The 17,328-nt window shown below is 32.5% G+C and overlaps 1 protein-coding gene across 6 annotated transcripts in view; it reads right to left on the bottom strand.

Moving 5' to 3' along the window:
• Positions 1 to 5,875: 5,875 nt before the first annotated feature.
• Dph6 (diphthamine biosynthesis 6) overlaps positions 5,876 to 17,328 on the bottom strand; it is a 165,697-nt gene continuing 154,244 nt past the window's right edge. For 3 of the 6 annotated variants that reach the window (XM_048793514.1, XM_048793518.1, XM_048793517.1), the window contains 4 exons: positions 15,706 to 15,800; positions 9,547 to 9,552; positions 8,663 to 8,750; positions 5,876 to 7,304 (listed from right to left, as the gene is read on the bottom strand). In XM_048793514.1, coding sequence (XP_048649471.1) covers positions 7,251 to 7,304; positions 8,663 to 8,750; positions 9,547 to 9,552; positions 15,706 to 15,800 — 243 coding nt within the window. In that variant the 3' untranslated portion in view covers positions 5,876 to 7,250. The remainder of the gene's footprint in view (positions 7,305 to 8,662; positions 8,751 to 9,546; positions 9,553 to 15,705; positions 15,801 to 17,328) is intronic. The other 3 variants (XM_048793516.1, XM_015480846.2, XR_007343917.1) reach the window with 2 other exon arrangements.

Raw genomic sequence — 17,328 nt, 5'->3', positions numbered from 1 at the left:
AGGATGTTTTGAAGAGATGGTTTTCTAGCTGCGAATTCTTTAAACTTTTGTTTATCGTGGAAGGTTTTAATTTCATCTTCCATCCTGAAGCTTAATTTCGCTGGATACACAATTCTTGGTTGGAACCCATTTTCTTTCAGTGTTTGAAATATGTTATTCCAGGATCTTCTAGCTTTCAGAGTCTGTGTTGAAAGATCAGCTGTTATCCTGATTGGCTTACCCCTAAATGTAATCTGCTGCCTTTCTTTTGTAGCTTTTAAAATTCTCTCCTTATTCTGTATGTTGGGCATCTTCATTATAATGTGTCTAGGTGTGGATCTCTTATGATTTTGCACATTCGGCGTCCTGTAGGCTTCTCGGATTTGGGATTCTGTCTCATTCTTCAAGTCTGGGAAGTTTTCTCGTATTATTTCATTGAATAAATTGCTCATTCCTTTGGTATGGACCTCTATACCTTCCTGTATCCCAATGACTCATTTAAGTTTGGTCTCTTTATGTTATCCCATATTTCTTGGATGTTCTGCTCATGGTTTCTTAACATTCTTTCTGAGCTGTCTATGTTCTTTTCAAGTTGAAATACTTTGTCTTCATTGTCTGATGTTCTATCTTCTAAGTGTTCTACTCTGCTGGTAGTATTCTCAATTGAGTTTTTAAGTTGGTTTATTGCTTCCTGCATTTCTAGGATTTCTGTTTGTTTTTATAACCTCTATCTCCCTGTATAGTTGATCTTTTGCTTCTTGGATTTGTTTATGTAATTCATTGTCGAAGTGATCTTTCATTATCTGATTTTGCTGTCTAATGTCTTCCTTGATACTCCAGATCATCTGAAGCATGTATATCCTGAATTCTTTATCTGACATTCCATCTGCTGTAGATATTACCTCTTCTAACGTTGAGTTGACCTGCATTGCTTGTGGTCCTTTCTTTCCTTGTCTTTTCATACTGTTCGCATTTCTTTCTGCTTGGTGAAACTTTTGTGTTATTGAATTTTCCCCCTATATATTTATATTGCTCTTGTATAGTTGCAAAGTCTCCCTCGCAGGTGTGGGTAGCAGCTCTGCCCCTCCTCCAATTGGGGCAATGTGCCTACCACGCTGGCAGGACACTGGGCTTGTTCTGCTGGTAGGTAGCAGGTCCGCCTATCTTGCAGGCGCGGGTGGCGGCTCTGCCCCTCTGCGAGCCGCTTGGCCTGTTCTGTCGGTGGGTCGCAGGTCTGCCTACCTTGCAGGCGCGGTTGGCAGCTCTGCCCCTCCGCGGGCCGCTGGGCCTGTTCTGTTGGTATTCGCAGTTCCGCCTACCTTGCAGGCGTGGGGGGCGGCTCTGCCCCTCCGCAGGCCGCAGGGCTTGTTCAGCCAGTGGGTCGCAGGTCCGCCTACCTTGCAGGAGCGGGGGCCGGTTCTGCCCCTCCGCGGGTTTCAAGAGGTATAATTTAATCAGCTTAATCCACTGATATGTATTAATTGGATGATAACTATAGGCACATAGGGTGTGGCTGAAGGAAGTAGGTCACTAAAGGCATGTCTTTGGTTTATATATTTTATCTCTGATGAGTGGAGCTCTGCTTCCTGGTGGTCATGTCCTGGGATGAGTTTTTCTACCAAGCCTTTTTGCCATCTGTTCTGCTTCACCTTTGGTCCGGAACAATGGGGTCAGCTGTCTATGGACTAAAACCTCTGAAATTGTGAGCCAAATAAACTTTTCTCCCTTTAGTCATTCTTGTTAGGTCTTTTGGCCACAGTGATGAAAAAGCTGACTAAAACACCAACACAATGACATGTCACTGCTACTACTGAGGTTTATTTACTAGGGTTAGAAATTAATCAAGTAGCTCTAAATTTGGGTGACTCTAATGTTTATTAATAGCTTCAGTGATCACCTATAGCAACTCCATCCCAGAAGTATTTATGGTGCAAGGCACATCCAAGTCCCAAGTTGTATCATTTAGGTTTAAATACCTTGTTTTAACCTTTCCAAATAAGCTTTCTTCTCTTTAGGCTGATGGTAAATGTTGGGAGAAGGTAAATTTCCTTAATCAATTTCTTTTTGAGTTAAAGTGAATGCTCATTGTAAGAAAACATAAATTACAGAAATATAAAGCATTAAGCTTCTCTGTGTTTTTCTCCTTTTTTGTCCCCCATAACCAAATCCAATATCAATATAGCAGTTTTATATGTAGCTCTTACAGTTCTCATTCATACACAAACTTTTTTATAAGCTCCAAGTTTATACCATAAAAACAGGCAGATATAGGAGAAAGACAAAACCATAACTTAAACATTATTCTTAATTTTTGAATCAACAATATAGTATGGCCATAACTTTAGCTCAGATTAGCTAACCTAGTGATATCTGTTGCTGTATTACAGTACTAGGAATAATGAATACTGTTAGTAATTTGTACTTAATATCAAAACTAGAATTATTCTGTAATTTGTCCATACTTAATTAATTCCATGTAGAACTGAGTAATTACTCAAAGTCGCAGGTTTGATGAAGAGAAAAACAAAAGCATGAAGATGGTTTAATGTTACAGTGTTTTTTCAAGTATTTGATGATATATCTGAAATACTGTAATTTTGAAAATAATGCAAAATAAAATGAAAAGGGCAAAAAAAAAAGGACACAAAATAGTGATGTCTTTCAAATTCTAGGTTTGTGGGCTTTTATAATTATACAAAGCATAATTTCCTATGTAATTATTTCAACAAAAAAGTACTAAGTGATTATAGGATAAAATTTGTAACCAAGTGATTATTTCCAAAAAAGTAAAATTAAGTACTAAGTCATAGTAGAACATTAGCAAAGCTAAATTTCTGTGAACCTCACTTTAAAAAAAGATTAAATAGATGTAGATGGACATCATGCCTTTATGTGTTTAGTTTTTTTTTTTTTTTTTTAATGCGGTGCCAAGGATCAAACCTGGTGCCTCACACATGCTAGGTTAGCACTCTGCCACTGAGCTACAGTCCCAGCCCTGACCTTGCTTCTTTATAAATACCTTGGCTTTGCCAACAATTAATTTGAAATACTATTTTCCATAAATCTATCTGAAAATCCAAAACAACTATATAAGGAAAAGTATCTGAATAGTTACAAATAAAAGTCTTGATTTTTCTCTTTTTGAAGGTTATACATTTTAATATGATCTTTTGGTTGATTTATGTAAAGCTTTGTATTTTTCATTTTCTCATGCCCATCATTGCAGTGATATATGATACATCTTAATATCGAGTTTGCCATAAGCAATAAAAACAGGGTCCCAAAGAAATTTTAATATATTTCCCCATTTTTAACTCAGAGCTTTGCATTATTCAACTATTTTGCTTGGGATCCATGTTTAGTTGATATTTTAATACACACATAAATAATTCAAGATTTTAACTTAAAGGTAAAATTTAAATAAATTATTTAAAAGTTTAATAGTAGTCATCACATACAAAGTGAAAATCTGAATGATAACTTAAAATATACACAAAACAATCTCTCTAAATGTTGTATTTTATATTCTAGTTTGCTTAGAGCAGTTTTCTATAATAAAAAATAAAGTTATTCATAAAATGATATTCAACATAAAATGGAAAACGTATCTCTACGAGTCTGTATGAAGGAAAAAACGAAGTATAAATAATTAGTTCAATTGCAAACTTCTTATTGAACTTGTTTTTTCCCAATTTTAGGGATTGAACTCAGTACATCGTGCATATGCTAGGCAAGCACTCTACCAACTGAGTCACATACCTAGCCCCTCATATTGAACTTTTACCTAACACTTAAAAGCTAATAGCTGAACCAGAGGGTGAGACAATGAAAAAGATCAGTCCTCAAGAAATTTGCAACCTAGTAAAATTACTTAAGTCCTTGATAACATAAAGCTAAATAATGTTATTTGTCACAAAAAATGGGAAGAAACAAAGTGTTAGGGTAGTTTATCTTGTTGAATAAATGCATGACACAGTATTTGAGTTCAAGGTTGTGTCATGGATAAGATGTAATCAGTTAAAGGGAAGAAGAAAAGAAAGCAGATAAGACAAAATAAGCAAATGTAAGGGAGAAGAAAAGCAGAAGGGAGGATCTAAATGTTTCAGTATTATTAGAACAAAGGATACATATAAGAGAGGCCTAAGACAAAGAGTGAAAAAGTTGCTATGGACATATGCCAAATGGCCTTTGATTCATGGCCAATCGTCTTATAACTTTAGAAAGGAATGTAACACTATTGTGGAATTTTGTGCAAGGAAATGAACACTAGAAAGGAAAATCAATATGGTGGTAGAACTGACTATGAAACGTATGGAAGCAAAGAATGGACTCAAACTAGAAGAGTTTGGGCAAGGTACAACTTTAATTGAAGAGATGGCCATGGGGATGTAATGAGGTAAGAGATATATTAGAACTACAATATAAAGGATGAGATAATCAATTGAATGTTCATGGTGACAGAGATATAGTTTACAGAACGATGACAAAATTCTGTGCCTGAACCACTAGGGGTGAATCAGTTGTGATAAATAACAAAATGAGAAAAATACATGTGGAGTGGGAAATAAGTTCATATTTTATATATAATGACAAATAGTCCTAAGGCCATATTTAACATGTCCAATTACAATAACGGATATAAAAGATATCTAAACAGAACTCTGATGAACTCAATAAAATTTTAATATATAACTATATAAGATTAACAAAATCAAAGTTCTGAGAACTAAGTACGTGAGGAGACTCAATATTACCAAAATGTCAGTTCTTCCCAACCTTATCTATAGATTCAACACAATTCCCATAAAAATTCCAACAAGGTATTTTGTGGATAAGAAACAAAAGACAGAGCTGGGGTTGTGGCTCAGTGGTAGAGCACTCACCTAGCACAGGTAAGGCTCTGGGTTCGATCCTCAGCACCAAATAAATAAATAAATAAATGTTAAATTAAAAAAAAAAAGGACACAGTATAGTTGATATAATATTGAAGAAGAACTAAGTAAGTCTGAAGTAATAACTGATACTATCTGACCAGACTCACTATGTTTTAGTAATCCAAAAAGTGTAGTATTGGCAGAGGAATATATGGGTCAATGGAACAAAGTACAGAGTCCAGAAATAGTTCACACAAATAACTAAAATAACAAGGCAATACAAAGAAGAAAAATGGTGCTAGAACAAATGGATATCTACTTTTAAAAAATAAATCTATACACTGATCTTATATCCTTTATAAAATCAATTCAAAATGTATTAAAGACACAAATGTAAAACACAAAGCTATCAAACTCTCAAAAGATAACATAGAATAAAATCTAGATAGACTTGGGTTTGGGTGGAATTTTTTGGATATAACATTAAAGGTACAATAAAAATAGGAAAGAGTTGATAAGCTCGGCTTTATTAAAATTAAAAAACTTCTGGTCTGTGAAAAACATTAATTACTATGAGAAGCAGATGTCAAACTACAGAATGGGAGAAAATATGTGCAAATGAAATATCCAAAAAAACCCTGCTATCCAAAATATACAAAGAACTCTTAATACTCAATATTAATATTAATAATCCAATTAAAATGGGCAAAAGAGGGGCTGGGTTTATGGCTCAGTGGTAAAGTGCTTACCTAGGATGGGTGAGGCGCTGGGACCATGGTCAGCACCACATAAAAACAAATAAACACCACCAAAAAGTAAATAAAATACAGGTTAAATTCTAAAAAAGAAAAAAAAATGGGCAAAAGATCTAAAGAAAAATTTCACCAGAGAAGATATACAGATGGCAGATAAGCATATGAAAAGATGCTCAATGTCTTAAATCATTAGAGAACTTCAAACTTAAACAACAATGAGATAATGCTACAAACCTAATATAATAGCCAAAACAACATCTAATGCTGGTAAGAATGGAAGAAAAGAAACTCATTTATTACTGGTGGGAATGCAAAATAGTACAGCTATAATGGAAGACAGTTTGTCAGTTTCTTACAAAGCTAAACATCCTTTCATTATACTTTTATAAATACAATAATCATACTCATTGGTATTTACACAAATGAATTGAAAACTTACGTTTACACAAAAACATGCACATGGATGTTTATAGTAGTTATATTCATAATTGCCAAAAGGTGGAAGCAACTAAGTTGTCCTTCAGGAGGTGAAAGGATATAATAAACTTTGTTATGTTCAGACAATGGAATATTATTAGGTAATTATAAGAAATAAGCTAACAAGACTTTAAAAAAATGAGGGAACCTAAATGCAAATTAATAAGAGAAAGAAGCTAATCGGGAAAGGATACATACTGTATGATTTTATATGACATCCTGGAAAAAACAAAGGTATGGAGACAATAAAATGAGTGGTTGCCAGAGATTAAAGAAGACCAATGAAGAAATGAATAGGTGGAACATAGATCTTAAGGTGGCAAAACTATTCTGTATGATATTGTAATAGTGGATACATGTCATTTGACATTATCAAAACATATAGAATGTAAAAATTAACAGTGAGCCTTAATGTAAACTATGGGCTTTTTATGATAATATTTAATCAAAATAGGTTCAGCAGTTGTAAAAAATGTATGACTCTGGCACAGAAAGTTAATGGTGGAATAGGCCATGCTTCTGTGGAAGCAGGGAGTATATATGGGAACTCCTTACATCTCAATTTTGCTGTGAACTGAAAGATGCCCCACATTCTATTTTTTTTAAAGAGGGTGTAAATAAACATGATTATAAAATAATCAATAAAAGTAATGGTATTATTCCTATTTGTCCAGTAACGTTGATACTTTTGAAACATAAGTACATTCAAGACAAAAATTAGAGATCATTTTGGTGATATGCAGTAAAATAAACTCAACTGGCTAAATAAAGTGATTGTCTCTTCATATGCTTCTGTATCATGACATAGATTGCAAGGATGGGAAGAATAAAGAGGAAAGTAGTGCAATGAAAGAAATAATTACACACATAGGTGTTACAGGTAAAATTAAAGGGGAACAAAAGAGACATATGTCACACAGAAGTCACGGAAAGGTTGTGTTAACCAAAGAAAAAGTCAATATAGAGAAGTTGGTAATGTTAATGAATAAGCTGTTGATATTTTTTCAATTAATCAATGATTCTATTAATTTCTTCTTAAAAAAAGCATTTAAAAAATAAAAAAATAAAGTAATGGGAAAAACTGGCCATGGTAATTGACAAAATGCTGTTAACTTTTCTGTACAAAAATGACTGCTTAGTCAATGATGTTTTTGAAAATGCTTTTTCAAAAATTATGTATATACGTAGATGTTTTATAGTTGTCAGGCTCTGGAGATACCTGGAAAAGAGAGAGAGAGAGATAATAATAAGAAGAAAATGAAGGTAAATGCATCATTTTTATTCAATGTCAGTAGATATCTCACCTTAAAGATCTAACATTGTAATGTGCAATAGGGAAATGGACTGTAAAGACAAATACAATACCAAACAGCAAAGTGAATAGTGAGCTGTTTAGGTAGAGCTGAACATATAATGGTAGTAGTATCTAAACAAGAATTTAATGGTTTTGAATTTGTGTGTGTGTACATGCAGCAAAAGCAGAAGGACCTAAAAGTAAGGGGTTCCTTTTAGTAAGTCTGAGAAATGTTTGGATAGTATTACTTCAATCAGTTTTTTGATAAAAGGCAATTCCAGCCCAATTGACTGACCTATTTTTCAATCCTGTTCATCATCATCTTTCTGGAGACCTGGTATCAGTAACTATTTTCTATTATGGAAACTCTCATTCAAAGAGTTATTCCTAATTTTTGCTGAATCCTTGTTAATTCTCTTGATCCTTCAGATTCCCTATCCTAAACATGTAAGTAGGAGTGTGTCTCAAGATTTGGGGAAAAAACACAGACACACAGAATACTTTTTCTAATCTTTTTTTTTTTTTTTCCTGTCATTAGTCTCATTTCCTTACACAATTTCAGCTAGTATTTCTATGAAGACAGAAATATATAAAGCAATATTTCAAGGATCAGACCTTACAATCAAAGGATCTAATCCAGATTTTTATGATTCCACTCAACATATTTTTTGAAATTTTTTTAAATTTATTTTTTATGTGGTGCTGAGGATCAAACCTAGTACCTCACATGTGTAAGGCAATAGCTCTACTACTGAGCTATAACCTCAGCCCCCACTCAACATCATTAAATTGACATTTTGTTGTATTTAAAAAAGAGCTCTACTGCACTTTTGCCTCATTTTCCATCTTTCCCTTGTACTTCTCTTCCCCTGTATATTTTCAGAAAAGCTGTATTTCTCCTCTCTTCTTATTTGTATGAAGAAAACCAATTCATCATCAAATCTTCCCTGTAATACTTATGCACAATAACCTAATTCTTATCTTGCTACATGATTTAATACTTGGTTTTATATAGTCCTTTATCTTCTCATTGTTTAATGTATTACTCCCATTTCACTGACCTGCAAACTTTTCTGAAATGTAATGTCTTTGTATCATAGCGATCTTAAGATTATAAGCAGTTTTAGTATTCTTAGTTATTGACTGAGGAGCTGAAAAAAATCACTAATGACAAAATCAATTTTCTTTCTCCTCTCATCTAATGTCACAGAGCTATATATACAGAGTCAATGTGTGTATCTCACTTTTCAAATAAAGTCACTGTAAATCTTAGATTTACTTGCCTTGTCTTCTAAGTGCAATTCTAAAAAGCGTAGATAAGCCACAGGTGCAAATGCATCAGCTGAATGTACAACCACTTCTGAAGAATCCCTGAAATATAATTATAATGCATTTATTTACTATACAAATTATGGCAAGTTACTCCTGTTACTGACAGAAGAGACAAAAAATCCTCACTGTGTACTAATTTCCATTGATGTACAACATGCAGTGATTAACATGTATTTTTAATGATTCAATAATTGGGTAAAAGGATCAAGAATAGTAAACTTTTGAAAAAAATAATGAAGTTTTTCATCTTCATAAGAGCACATAGTTCAACATGTAGGTTCACTCAAAGCTCTTGGAACAATTTTAAGACTTAAACTCCTGTTCAATTTCATTTTCACAAATTTGCTTGGTAGGGACTAAACATTAGTGCTTTATCTTCATTATTCTTTTGATTTTCAAAAGGTAATTCATTCAGTGTTTCACACAAAATCTCAATTATCTTTCACAAAAGCATTACCCAGGATGGTTTAAGCTTCAGCTGAACTCTTCACACTGCAACATCATTGCTATTAAAATTGATCGCCTGACACAGTAATTACCACATTCAGGTAAAATGGTATGAACTGCTTGTTGGAACCATATAGATACATGTAAATTAACCCAACTTTATCAAAGATACCCTATAAAACACATATGAATAACAAATTATGTGTGAAGTTCTAATAGCTAATTATTTTTTATTATTGTTTATTGGGAGTGATAATACTTTGCATTTTAACTGAAAATTTAAATAGAAATTTCTCATAACTCTTTAATGCCTTAGGAAGTAGTTACATTGTTTGGATTAATATTGTTAGCATTTTGATCACTGTAGTATAGCAGAATAAATACTTACTTTGACCTTTTGTCACTAAGGCAAAATCATTTTTGAATCAACTTTTGTGATATAAAGTTATTTAGAGGCAATAGAAGAAACATCAGAATATGTGACTGCAAAATACTAAATTTCCATGAACAAAATATGTTTACATTCTATATGAAAGATTCAAGATAGATTTTAAAACTATGTTTGATGCCAGGCATGGTGGATTACACCTGTAATACCAGTGATTTGGGAGGGATCCTTGGCAGGAGAATTGCAAGCTGGAGGCCAGTCTCAGCACCTTAGCATGACCCTGTCTCAAAATCAAAAATTAAAAAGACTGGGGATGTAGCTTAGTGGTAAAGGATCCCTGGGTTTAATTCCCAGTACCCAAAACAAACAAACAAAAACAAAAGTATGTTTGATGATTTAAAAAAAAAGTGAGTTACATTCATGAACCTTTATATCAAATATGCATTTTGTTAATGATTAGGAAAAGCAACATTAAAAAGGACTTCTTTTATATATAACTATAATGCACCAATTAAGATATTAATAATAACAACAATAGAATGATCACTAAAGTAGAGCAAACAGATCAGGGGAAGGGAGTTGGGTGGGAAAGGGAAAGTACTGGGGAATGTGAGTAATCAGTTTTTACGTAATATGTACATATACAAATACGGCATAATAAATTCTATTACTATGTATACTTATAATCCACCAATTAGAAGGCAGAACTTGTTGGACATTAAAAGAAAAGCAAAGTATAACACAACAGAAATAGAATCATTCATGAGTCAAGATCCTGATGAAAAGATATGACTTACCTTCATAGGTTACATCAACTAAATGATGCTTCCAGGTATCATGAGGAGGAACAGAAAGATAAAGTACAGAGGAAGCCCTCTTGCTTGTTACCACCTGCCTCTCTGGATTAATCCCCACTTGCTTTGTTATTCCTAATTTGTTATTTCTTTATTTCTCAGAGTTGTCTACTCTAATTGTATCTTGGCTGAGCAATCAGATTCAACCATCAATTCCTGTTACAATGTCACTTAACAGATTAAACTTTAATCTGTTTCTGAATCTGGTCTTGGAAACTGATCCTGAGCTTTAATTATGCCTAATTTAGGCAGCTTGGTTTTGATATCCCTGATAATGGAGTGCACCAAAACTATAATTAATCTGAAGCAATACTATCTACTGAAAGGATCTATCTCAGTAGGAAGGTGCAGGCCCTCCCTTCTCATGTCAGTTATCACCAATAAAAAAACAAAGGAAGACAGCAAATAGCTTACTTAATTGATGCAATTATTGCATTTGGAATCAAGGTAATTATAAAGAGAGAATATATAACATTCTCAGCATTAAATGAAAGAAAATGTGATTTTGGTGGATTCTATTAAATCAATAATCTCTAATTGACTAACATCATTTCATTCATTTATATAAAGCAAGACTCAACTGGGAGAGAATAGATCTGATATGAACAGTTTTTAGTTTTAGACAGAATATGTCACTATTGCTCTTCTTTTTCTATGAACTGAAGCCACTATTTTTTTTCAAGGATGCCTGGTCTTTGTTTTCATTGTACATTGCTCTGAGTCCTAAAAGCAGGATCTGTCAGTACATCTTTAAACTAACCCAGAAAATTAAGATCAATTGTGCCACAGCAAATATGCTTTCTAATTGGCTGCTGTCTTCCCCATTCCTTCTTAACACAAGTAATCAGTGCGTTACTACTTTTTCTATAAGTGAGGCATTTGAGGCATTTCCATTCCAAGTGCTTATCCACATCCCCCCCCACTTTTTTTTATTTTCTATATTGAGCTCATGCCTACTTACAACTTTAAAATGGCAGCTAAGTCTGGGTTGAACCTCTTTCCTGAGGCCAGTCTCCTGATGTGTGAGAGAACCTCAAAAGAAACACTCACCTAAAAAGAACTTCTTACTTCAAAAGAAAATTCCTTGTATTCTTTTGAGACTCAGAAATGGTCTTTGTTCTTTCCTCTCCTCTAATAAAACAACTGTGATAGGTTGGGGCCAAGACACTATATACCATTCCAATTCAAACATATGGTCTCTGTATTCACTAAAGTATACACAGATAGTCCTGTAGACTCACACCTACCCTCACAGACATCTAGATGTGATTTCTGTGAAGCCAGTCCTTATACCCACAGTCAGTACTAGTTTTCTTCTTCATGTTCTTTAGTATTGTATTTATAGCCCTGTTATAACACATCTACTGTAATTATGTGAGAGGTATTAGTTTTGTTCATCTTTGCCTATTCATGTGCCATCCCAATCTACCCCTCAGTAGAGTACAATGGCTGGGATTAATTAGACATTAATAACTGTATAGTTAAACTTCGTCAAACACCTTTACATTTTCATATTAACTACTGAAATGATCAGAAATCCACACTAATTTTAATTACCTTCACATGAATACATACTTTTTCATACATATATAACACTGTCTCTTTCATGAGTAATACTTTAAAAAGTATGTGAAACAAAGCATGTAAACAAATAATGGCAATTTAACAATATTTAATATGCATATTACATTTGATGTACATGTAAACATTCATGCACACATAGATATCAATAATGCCATATAGTATTCCTAGCATAACAAAAATAAAGGTTAATGGATCTAAAAATTTAAATATAAGAAAAAGAGTTAATACATTTAAATAAATTTCCAGGTAATACAAAATCAATATGAGAAGGCAACTAAGTTAAAAGTCTTTGCTTCCTCCTCATGGGGAAATGCCTCAGTATGGTGCTCTGTACTGAATATATCTTGAGTAGGTAGCAAATATGAGTAGTTTGAGAAAGTGGAAAATGAATGGATAGTTTAAATTTTTTTTCTTTTAATATTTGTTTAGTTATCAATAGATTTTTATTTTATTTATTTATATGTGGTGCTGAGAATTGAACCCAGGGCCTCACACATGCTAGGTAAGCGCTCTACTACTGAGCCACAACCCCAGACCGAATGGATAGTTTTTTAACCATGTGATTTAGTGCTTCCTTCCTTCATTCATTCTTGTTTTCCTTTACCCCATATGTAACAACTTTGTAGCAGTGGTATAGTAATACTGACTATCCAAAGGAAAATACTGACATTAAAAATATCAATACTGAGATTAAAAAGGATTATTCATCAACAGAGAAAATAAAGTGATTACTTTCTTTAATATACTTTAGGATTTAAGTTCTGATATATATGTATAAAATAGTAATTTTTTAAGATTTGAGAACCTATAATTTCCCAGGAATTGTCCTCTTCTTTTAAAAGCTAGGCTGTAATTCTTTTCATCAGAGCTTCTAAGGAAAAAAAAACAACTTATTTTCTGATCTAAAATTTGTATTTTAGAGGTTAGTGACTTTATATATTAATTAATATGAAAAGTGAATTATAAAAACGTGGAACCTTTTATAATTATGAAGGTTTATGAAACTGTCTTTCCTAGAAGATTTAAAAAATGTTAAAGTTCTGGAATCATTTCAATCTCTAAATTATTTCACTATACAACAAGGATTCAATCTGTGTTTAAAATATTCCTAATTATAATCAAATAATTTGGCATGTGAAAGTTTATTTAATATAAAATATATAAAGTAGAATATTCCTATAATAATCAAACAATTTTGCATATGGAAGATGTGGTCTTTTTCTTTTTTAAAATAAAAAAAAATTATTTGAATCAGACATTTGAAATATGAATCCTTATAAATAATTAGTTGTATGGTAACTAGGGCAGACCAGAATTTATTACATAAAACAAAAATTATTAAATTTTCCCCTAATGAATTTTGAATTACAAGAGCCATCATTATTAATGGTCCAATGTTGTTAGAAAGTTATCTTTTAATTGTATCATATGGAAAACTGTGTCTAAGTAAAATATCTTTCATTTATATATAATTTTAGAATGGATAATGCATGTTAACTTACATTTGATGCATATTAAGCAGGCATGATAAGGATAATTATATCTTAAAGGGGAGGAAAGATTTTGCACATAGTAAGAAAAATCCTTTTTCCATTGAACCAGGATAATCCTCAATATATAACCTCTAAATATAAAAGAGAATAATACATAAAAATATGTGAAACAAAGCATGTAAACAGAAATAATAATAAAATACAATTTAACAACACTTAATACTTATCAGTGCCTACTGTATGTTCTGAGAGTTCACATATAGAACAAGCACTGGAGGTGGTTGGCAGCACAAACCTTCAGAAAGGGAAAGCTCTATCAAAGTGGGCAGAAATAGGAAGGTGATTTAAAAGAAAGGAATCAAGTAAGAAAGAAATGAAGCTGAAGAGAGAGATAACCTATAAAGAAAAAAGAGGAAATAATATGCTTAAACATCAGAATTTGGTGATAAACTGACAAATGAATAAGAATAAAAAGGTAAGACTTCCTTTGTGTCTCAAGGCACATCTGTATGGTGGCACCTCTCACATATTGTTGATTTGTCTGTCCACCTCTCTTTCTACAGAAAGAACTCTTACAGAGCAGGGAAACAGTTTGCAGTTTCACTTAAAAAATTTCCCTCAATAAATGATTATTTGGCTGCAATGAATAGTTCTATTTGGCATTAGACAGTTCTAATATACTTTCTATGATACCTTTTCTTGAATAGCATGACAAGTTCCCCTCAAGACTTTGTCTCCATCAGGTTTAAGGGATGCAGATATCCACAAAATGGAGAGGTTGAAAAACATCCATTTTCTAGGTTTAAGTATTATGATAAGGTGCTGGGGTTGTGGCTCAGTGGTAAAGTGCTTGCACATGTGAGGTACTGGGTTTGATCCTCAGCACCACATAAAAATAAGTAAATAAAATAAAGGTTAAAAAAAAGAATGCTTAAAAAAAAGTACTATGATAAACAGATATTCTGGTTGTGAAGTAAAGCAATACATGTTTTATAATTATAGGACTTCAGTTTTTCAGGTAAATGGACAAAGTCTTATTCTTTGGATTTCTTCCTCTTAGTGTTCTCCCCTTGGAGAATTTTGCTAGTCTCATATTAGTAACTAAATGTATATCAAGTTTTCCATTATACTATAAATTCACCCTAGCATGTGGATGTCTTTCTTAAATAATCAAACAGTGCTATTTCATGGAAGTAATATCTCATGCATGTTTCATTTGTGAATCATTGTATGATCACCACAGTCAGTAGGATGATCTGGACATAATAGACACCTGATAAATATTTGCTAAACAAGTCATTATTATGTTGATTATTAATAGGAAAGAAAACAGGAAAAACATGAAAATATACATGAATTTTGTACATGAATTTTTGTGATAAAAACATTTTGCTATATTCTATTAAATAAATATATTTTTTAGAAAATCTACCTCAAGCTGTCTTAATTTTCTTAACTTACTTCCTCTCTTATTAATATGTACAAAGAATTCAAATCTTATTGTTGAAAATACCAAAAACTGTCAATTCAGTCAAGCATAATTCAGATAGTCTTTTCTAAGAAGCATAAGAACTCAGGAAAAGGAGATAAAATGCTTTCTTAGCATATGACAAGAGTGACATAAATTAGAACATGGATAATAATGTAATAAACTGAAGAAAGCTCCTATTTTTCTGTATACTAATTTTAACAATTTATGGTAAATAAATCATACTACTTACCATAAATTGAACCTATTTAAAAACAAAGTTTACATGTAAAAATAAATACAAGTAACTGAAGAGAAATATTTAGTATGCTATTCTAACTTTTTAAAGCCAAAAATAAAAGGAAAAAGAGGATGGAGTTAATGGAACCCACAGGCTACTGATGTGGCAGTTTATCAAATGTTGCTGTAATGAAAGATAAATAATACAGGCAATTCACACTTCATGAAAGGATAAAAGTGTCAGTGTGTAGGTTCCAGTTTTACTGCAGGCCATAATCAGCAAGTAAACGAAAGTGCAATGTCTAAAAAGTTTATAGGCTTCTATGAAGGCCTCGTCTTGTCAGGTATTGATTTAAGTATTCAGACGACTTCACTGGTATTAAACAAATTGAGTGTTTGTGAACTTAGAGAACATGTTCTATTTCTCCCAACAAAAGTTGCCTCAAGCTTAATGTTAAGTTGCTTCTTCTATCACTTAAATTTAAGGAAAGGGCAAAAAACTTCTAAAATGATATCTTACACAATTATTTTCTTCTTAAATAGAGGGCAATCCAAAGTGAATGTTTCATATTCTCCACCTTCTCCACATACGTGGACTCCATATTTCTTAGAAAGCTGAAAATAGGAAGGGGGGGGAAAGTAATAGAAAACTTAAAATTAGACAGCAAAAATGCTCACTGAACTTGTATTATTTTGTACTAAAAAATCATGCAGGAAATTTTGATTGCAAAACAGACTGTAAGCTACAAGAAAATAATAAACTTTCTGCTTAAAATACATTTAAAATCACTTCAAACACTTTATCAAAAAGCATAGAATTTTTAATAGTCTCGAAATCTTTATAAAATAGTAAGGGACCAGTATTTTTCTTTGTAGTGTCAAAACTTAAAGATAGTATAAATTTTAGGAGTGATACTAACTTTAGATTCAAAATGAGGCCAAGCTACTAAGTAGTAAATAATCTATACAGCCAAACTATGTTTTCTTTGTCTGTTGAACTTTAAGTATGAGGGGAAAATCTGCTGTTTTTGGAGAACTTCTCAGGAACACAGAGAAAAAAACCTAAGACCTTTCCTTAGGCCTGTGAACAAAAAAGAAGTTAAATCCCAGGGACATTGGAGGTTGAGACAGGAGGATGGTGAGTTCAAAGCCAGCCTCAGCAATGGTGAGGTGCTAAGCAACTCTTCGAGACCCTGTCTCTAAATAAAATACAAAATAGGGCTGGGGATATGGCTTAGTGGTTAAAAAAAAGAATGCTTTAAAAAAAAAGTACGATGATAAACAGATATTCTGGTTGTGAAGTAAAGCAATACATGTTTTATAATTATAGGACTTCAATAGGAGTTCAATCCCTGGTACCAAAAGAAGAAAAAAAAAGTCACATGCTTCACGGTTATTATACTTGAGGCTATATAATAGTGTATTTGGAAAGTTCCAAGGCTATGAAAAAACAGTGAAGATCTAAAGCTGTAGGAAATCTTAAAAAGGTCTAAGTCCAAAAGAGATTGAGATAGCTTATAAAGTTGTCTCCAACTTGAAATTAAAAGATAAGCAAAGAAGCAAAAAATCAATACAATTTATAATTTTCATTTAAACATAATCCATGTTACTGAACATGATACCTAGAATTTTTTTAAAAATCTCCTATTTGGTTGGTTCATGGTTGGTATCAATGCTGGGGAACATTCTCACCAGCTGTCATTGTCTTGAATCTTTCAGCTCCTGTGGGAAGTCTTTATTATTATGATTCCCTCTCCTTTATTCTGAATGTCACAGTTTTCCCTGCTTATAGCTTCTCCTTGCCTAATGTTCTTATAGACAAAAGAAGAGTGATTTGTTTTGATGTATTACTGCCAGTGCTGGAACTGTTGCCTAAGTCTTCAGCTTTATACCCATAGTTAAATATTTATTTATTCATAGTTACATATTTATTTATCTGGTTATTTTTGAAGCTGTGATACTATTCTGAACTTATTAAAGTTCAACTATTGACTATATAGGCATAGTCTTTAGGGATTTAAAGCATGGGTCTAAGAGAATTCTACTTTTCTCATTAAGGATGAGTAGTTAGTTATATGAGGTATTAGAAAGGAAAAAAAAAAAAAGGAAAACTGAAGAGGAGAAAACTGAATGATGTTTTCTA

Source organism: Marmota marmota, unplaced genomic scaffold (genome assembly GCF_001458135.2).
Source record: "Marmota marmota marmota unplaced genomic scaffold, marMar, whole genome shotgun sequence".
In the NCBI taxonomy this organism is placed as follows: Eukaryota; Metazoa; Chordata; class Mammalia; order Rodentia; family Sciuridae; genus Marmota; species Marmota marmota.
This window is presented reverse-complemented; position numbering and strand designations above follow the sequence as displayed.